Below are 6,821 nucleotides of genomic sequence, written 5' to 3' on the forward strand. Positions count from 1 at the left end.
AGTCCTAATACCCCTTGACAGTAAAGAATACCTACGATAAATAACTATTCTCTTATCAACATCTTAAAAAAGTTATGTCACGATTATATCACGGAAGGTGAAGTATTATCTTGACATTAGAAGATTATGTATTGAACAATATTTACTTTTAGGCTAAAATCCCCAAAAAATAAATGAAACAAAGTGTCATCTTATCTTAATCTAAGATAAGTTACAAGATGTGATGTATTAGTTAGAAGCAATATATTATATTAGTAAGCAACGTTAACCCTGTGTCATTCCATTGTTGCATATGCGGACGATGAAGTTTTTGCTGTTAATAGGGTAAGTACGGTTTGTAAATATAATATATCGTAACAACAGTTAGAATATATTATAATAATTATCCATATCATTTATTATATTGCCTATTAGTAAATAGGTTTACTTATTTAAATACATACTTCTATATATTTTTTTGGTGGTATTACTTAAAATGGTATGCTGTGTGGTTACGGATGCTGTGTGGTTACGGCATCAAAGAATATAGCTACCCCCTCTATTCCCGTCGGTGTCGTAAAAGGCGACTAAGGGATAACACAGTTCCACTACTACCTTGGAACTTCAAAAGCCGACCGATGGCGGGATAACCATCTAACTGCTGGCTTTGAAATACACAGGCCGAAGACGGGCAGCAGCGTCTTCGGTGTGACAAAGCCAGCCCTGCGGTCACCAACCCGCCTGCCCAGCGTGGTGATTATGGGCAAAATACATGAGTTCACGCCATTTTCGGCGTGAACTTCTGGAGGCCTATGTCCAGTAGTGGACTGCATAAGGCTGCTGTGATGATACTTAAAATGGTAAAGTCGTAGGCTCTTGTACTCACCATAAGCAGGTACATTTATAAGCTTAAGATTTTACGAACATTCAGTCACACACACACTTACATACATATACTTATACTCACACATATAAAAATAAACTCACATACACTCAAATTCAAATACGGCATCTCTCATTCTTGATTTGTTTTAAATGATTGATTTTTTATTTTTTGGAGATGTCCACCCCTTTATATAAGAACTTGTGCCAAAATTATATATTGTATCATGGGGAAGACTTAACACTGATTATACTTATAATTAATGTAGGGCGTTGTCTGAATACAATTTTTTTTTATGTAATGCATCGTTATTAATAAAAATATATTAATGGCTTCTGAACAATATTTACGCAAAAGGGACAAATGCTTCATTAAAAATTTTAATTAAATAGCTGATAATTTAAGATTATTAGCCAGCCCAAATACCAATATTTGTTATTCTTTATTAAAATCTATACAAATAAATAAAATTGGAGTGTCTGTTTGTAATATTAAAATAACCGCTTTTTACTAAATGCATATGGGATGGAACATGTATATGTTACATATAGCAAAATAACATTTTCTACAATTAATTTTTGTCTGTCTGTCTCTCTGTTTGTTCAGGTTAATCTTTGACTTTCACCGGCAGATAGCTGATGTAATGAGGAGTAACTTAAGCAACTTTTATTTTAGATTTTTTTAAACTCTGCAAACCTTTAATTTTAATTTTTTTAACAATAACTTTTTGTTACATTCCAAGCGGACGAAATCGCGGGCACAGCTAGTATGTAAATAAAATAGAAAACACTATAACATTTAAAAATAAAACTGAGACTGTGCTATTGAAACTACGAGATGTAATTTTTATTCTGCTGTCTATGTGTTTTATTATCAATTATTATTAATTTCATATAGAAAGTCAAAGCCAAATAATACTGCCCCCGAGCAGCTTTGTATTTATGTTGTTGTTTAGTAATAATGTAAGGTAGTCAGAGGGGTAGAACCATCATTGCGCTTGGGTTGCCTGGGGTTACAGGCAATACAGGTACTAATAGGCTACATAATCACTAAATATAATATAGATTAAAAAAAAAACGTTTATTTCATCAATAAACAACACATTACAATAATAACATAAAGGTTGACTTCTTCTTTTGAGTGCAATAAGCTCCCGTGCCAGAAGGAGTCACTCCTCCTTAACACAATCATACTTAACAGAAAGTTATAAGACGAAACAAACTAAGCTTTACATAAAACGCTTATTTGCAAACATATTGGTATAAAAGGCACTAACGTTAATTAAAATTCTCACTTAATTTCTGTTTTACTTAAAATTATAGAATCTATATGTACATTTTTCTACTACAGTTTTATAATAGCGAGCTGTAATGCTCAGCTGACGCAAGAAAGACGGTTCCCAGATGATTTCCTATTTGGTACAGCAACAGCGTCCTATCAGATCGAAGGAGCATGGAACGCAGACGGTATTAATTCATTTAAATTTATTTTTAAAATATGTCATCTACTGCTTTGGTTGTATGAAATATTTTCTGTCTTAAATGTACATGTGAAAGAAACACTAAATTGACTAATTTTAGCCTTATTATCATTCATAGTAATTCCTCACAAATAACAAATGTCCATGAAGGAAACATTGGTAACATATTTAACACAGGGTTCAAATGGCCTTAAAGTACAAATTTATTTATTATATTAAAATGTTGTAATTTAAAATTTGGTTTTTATTGAAATATCTTATTATTACATTTCAGGCAAGGGAGAAAATATTTGGGATCATATGACCCACAATAGGCCTCATGTCATTGCGGACATGAGCAACGGAGACATCGCAGCAAACTCTTACTACAACTACAAGCGCGATGTTGAAATGATGAGAGAACTTGGGATCGACGCTTACAGGTTTTCTATTTCATGGTCTAGAATTCTACCAAATCCGCTAGCTCCTTACAATGTCAACCAGGCTGGCGTTGATTTCTATAACAATTACATCAATGAAATGTTGAAATATAACATAACACCCATGGCTACGATTTTTCATTGGGATTTACCTCAAAAGTTACTAGATATGGGAGGATTACTTAATCCCTTATTTCCTGAATGGTTTGAAGATTACGCTCGAGTTGTTTTTGAAAATTTCGGCGATAGAGTTAAACTTTGGATTACATTTAACGAACCCAAACAAATTTGCTATCAAGGCTATGGCGGTTATGAAAAAGTTCCCCTCTTAAATTTAACTGATATTGGTACATACCACTGTGGTAAAAATCTTTTACTTGCTCACGCAAGAGCCTACCATGCTTATAATAATGACTTCAAGCCAAACCAGAGCGGCGAGTGTGGTATTACTATTAGTATAAACTGGTTTGGTCCATTGACAGATTCAGAAGAAGATCAATATGCAGCTGAACTTAGGAGGCAAGCAGAGGTAGATACCTACAGAACAAAAGAATGTTGTCATCAATATTATAATTCTTAACTATATATTTTTTTATTTCATTTAAGTGGGGTATATACGCGGAACCAATATTTTCTGAACAAGGTGGTTTCCCGAAGGAGTTGGCGGAGATCGTTGCAAGGAAAAGTATCGAACAGGGTTACTCAAGATCTCGCCTGCCTGAACTTTCTGAGGAAGAACGAAAATTCATCCAAGGAACATATGACTTCTTTGGTATCAATCATTATACGGCTAGTTTCGTATCAGCTAATGAATACAAAACTGTTAACCCCGTTCCTTCCTTGCTGGACGATGTAGATGTTGGTATATACAATCCAGACGACTGGCTCCAATCCGCTTCAGCGTGGCTTAAAGTAAGTTATCTATTTTTTATTTTAGTACCAGTAGTGTGTAGAGTTCGTCACACTAATAGTACTAACACATTATATATGAAATAAAATAAAGTTCAAATATAAAAGAGTGATATTTAACTTTTTCAGATGGCACCAGATAGTGTATATAATACACTGACGCATCTTAGCAATAAATATAATAATCCTCCGTTTTACATAACTGAGAACGGTTGGTCTCAGGTCCCAGAAGCAGGGTTAATAGATGACGAGAGAATCTTGTATTACAGGGCAGCGTTGAACAGTGTATTAGATACTCTTGAAGCTGGCGTTAATCTTAAAGGCTATATGGCTTGGAGTTTAATGGATAATTACGAATGGATGCACGGATACACGTGAGAATCTATATACTTTTGTTTTATTTCCACTTATGATACAAATCTAAGCGAAGACCGATCATTGTATTGAGGAAACAACGGGGAATCATCTCACGCAAAATCTGATGCAACGTAACTGGAAAAGTACCTTAAATTTAACATTTTGTAGCAGAACACGATCGATTTATATGCTTTAGTGTTCAGGACAGTTCGTTTTAGTAACGCAAAGTTTAGACATGATCAGTAATTTGTTTAAGCTTTAGAAAATTTGTAATCTAGTTTAAGGTCGAGAAACGTTTTTATACTATCATTTAGTATTTTTTTTAACCGACTTCCAAAAAAGGAGGAGGTTCTCAATTCGAATTCATTTTTTTTTTATGTATGTTACATCAGAACTTTTGACTCGGTGGAGCGATTTCGACAAATTTACTTTTAATAGAAAGGTGGTGTGTGCCAATTGGTCCCATTTAAATTTATTTGAGATCTAACAACTACTTTTTGAGCTATATCTAATAATGCGTTTTTACTTGACGCTTTTTTCGTCGACCTACGTTGTATTATACCGCATAACTTTCTACTGGATGTACGGATTTTGATAATTCTTTTTTTGTTGGAAAGAAGATATCCACCCAGGACCAACCAGGATCTGATGATAGGATCCTAGAGAAATCGAGGGAAACTCTTGAAAATCCGCAATAACTTTTTACTAGGTGTACCGATTTTGATAATTCTTTTTTTGTTGGAAAGAAGATATTCCTAGTTTAGTACCATGATAGGGGAACCAGGGTTTGATGATGGGATCCCAGAGAAATCGAGGGAACTTCTTGAAAATCCGCAATAACTTTTTATTAGGTTTACCGATTTTAATGATTTTTAATTTAATCGAAAGCCGAAGTTTATCATGTGGTCACATTTAAATTTCATGGAGATCTGATAACTACTTTTTGAGTAATCTTTGATAATGCGTTGTTACTTGACTATTTTTTCGTCGATCTACGTTGTATTACTCGTCGATGTAATTGAAGTCGGTTTTTTTTTCGTTTGCGAGCAAACACAATTATTTATATCTAAGGTAAGAAAACTTCAATGAAATCAGCTAGTCTATACAAATAAACAAAATTGGAGTGTCTGTTTGTAATATTAAAATAACCGCTTTTTAGTAAATGCATATGGATGTATACACGGTACATATAATATTTTTTACAATTTTTGTCTATCTGTCTGTCTGTCTGTTTGTTTCGGTTAATCTTTGGAACAGCTGGACCAATTTTGACGAGGCTTTTACTGGTAGAGTGCTGATGTCATAAGGAGTAACATAGGCTACTTTTGACGGACGAAGTCCCGGGCACAGCTGCTAATATTAAATAAAATGCGACTTTTATACTCTTTTAAAATATCTGCCAAACTTTTGGTTTACCGTTTTAAGCTGCTTTTAACCTACTATGTCATGTTTCAGACAACGTTTCGGCTTGTACGAAGTAGACTTCACGAGCGAAGCCAGAACTCGCACGCCGAGGAAATCAGCTTTTGTTTACAAGCAGATTGTGAAGACGCGCGTAATAGACCCCGACTACGAACCAACTGACATGGTGATGCAAATCGATGAAGGACATTAGATAACATATTACAAAAAACAAAACGTAAAAAATAAAAATTATTATTAATTTATAATGTAAAAATTTTTTTAATAAATAAATTTGAATTTTAAAACCAAATTTTAAAATTCTGGGCACCTCTCTCGTAACTTTATAACTAACACCTTAGTGTTGTAAATAACTTGAATTTGAAGAAATCATAGCTATGTTCAATTTAGTTTAACAATTCTAATTAAAATGAAGAGATCAATTATACAATGTATTATTAAATAGGCAGCCTTCCGTTTAGGGTAATATACATGGAGGCATACCATAGCTGAAATTATAGGTATGTGAATAAAATGAAATACTAGTAAGTTTTATTACCACATTTGAAAAGAATGTTGAGAAGACACGGGAAGAGAGGCTACGAATAACCGACTAAAGTGTATTTTCAAGAGTAAGGAAATGGTAAAGCTAATATTAAGTAAAGTGTAAACTAACAAGACATTAATTTTATTTTCATAAGAATTACGTGAAGGGAATTCTCCAAAGACAGAATATGTGTGAAAAGGGGCGGATTTTTATTTCTGGAATGTAGATATAATCTCGTATTTTTGGAACGAAGTTCGTTATGGAGCGTTGCGGAGGGGTATCCTAGCCGGTAAAAAACGTCCGTAACGTTAAATAAAAGCTTAAGATTCTTATGTATAGCCATGTATGACTGCTATAAAGTGTCTAATGTATAGTCTAGTGATGACTGTTATTATTATAGCAGTTTGTTATTATTATTATATCATTTGGTAATTATTATATTGTATATATAAAATTCTCGCGTCACAATGTTATCTACTTAAAATACTCCTCTGAAACGGCTAGTCAAATTTTTATGAAATAGTATTTTTATAAACATCTATACAACAAATAAAAAAAAGTGGAGTGTATGTTTGTAATATTAAAATAACCACTTGTCACTAAATGCATATGGATTTATACATGGTACATCTACCACAATAACATTTTTTACAATTTTTGTCTATCTGTCGGTATGTCTGTCTGTCTGTTTGTTCCGGCTAATGCCTGAAATGGCTGTGCCATTTCTGACGGGACTTTCATTGTCAGGAGTAACATAGACTACTTTTATTTTAGAAATCACAATATCCAAAAAAAAACACAATATCCAAAAAAGTCCACTGCTAGACATAGGCCCCCACAATTTCA

The 6,821-nt window shown here is 33.4% G+C and overlaps 1 protein-coding gene across 1 annotated transcript; it reads left to right on the forward strand.

Annotated features, from left to right (window-relative positions):
* The first annotated feature begins 301 nt into the window (after positions 1-301).
* Positions 302-5,642, forward strand: LOC123665224 (myrosinase 1-like). Its single transcript, XM_045599558.1, has 6 exons — positions 302-324; positions 2,213-2,328; positions 2,617-3,290; positions 3,368-3,673; positions 3,800-4,044; positions 5,483-5,642. Exons 1-6 carry the CDS (start codon positions 302-304, stop codon positions 5,640-5,642), a joined length of 1,524 nt encoding a protein of 507 aa, XP_045455514.1.
* The last annotated feature ends 1,179 nt before the right edge of the window (positions 5,643-6,821 follow it).

This window comes from Melitaea cinxia, chromosome 23 (genome assembly GCF_905220565.1).
Source record: "Melitaea cinxia chromosome 23, ilMelCinx1.1, whole genome shotgun sequence".
NCBI lineage: Eukaryota > Metazoa > Arthropoda > Insecta > Lepidoptera > Nymphalidae > Melitaea > Melitaea cinxia.

What these genes read in the sequence shown, in the direction of transcription:
- LOC123665224 (XM_045599558.1), top strand. Translation starts at nt 302, where the DNA reads ATGAAGTTTTTGCTGTTAATAGG. An exon ending in AGGAGCATGGAACGCAGACG is followed by an intron (nt 2,329 to 2,616) that starts GTATTAATTCAT and finishes ATTACATTTCAG; the next exon opens with GCAAGGGAGAAAATATTTGG. An exon ending in GAATGGATGCACGGATACAC is followed by an intron (nt 4,045 to 5,482) that starts GTGAGAATCTAT and finishes GTCATGTTTCAG; the next exon opens with ACAACGTTTCGGCTTGTACG.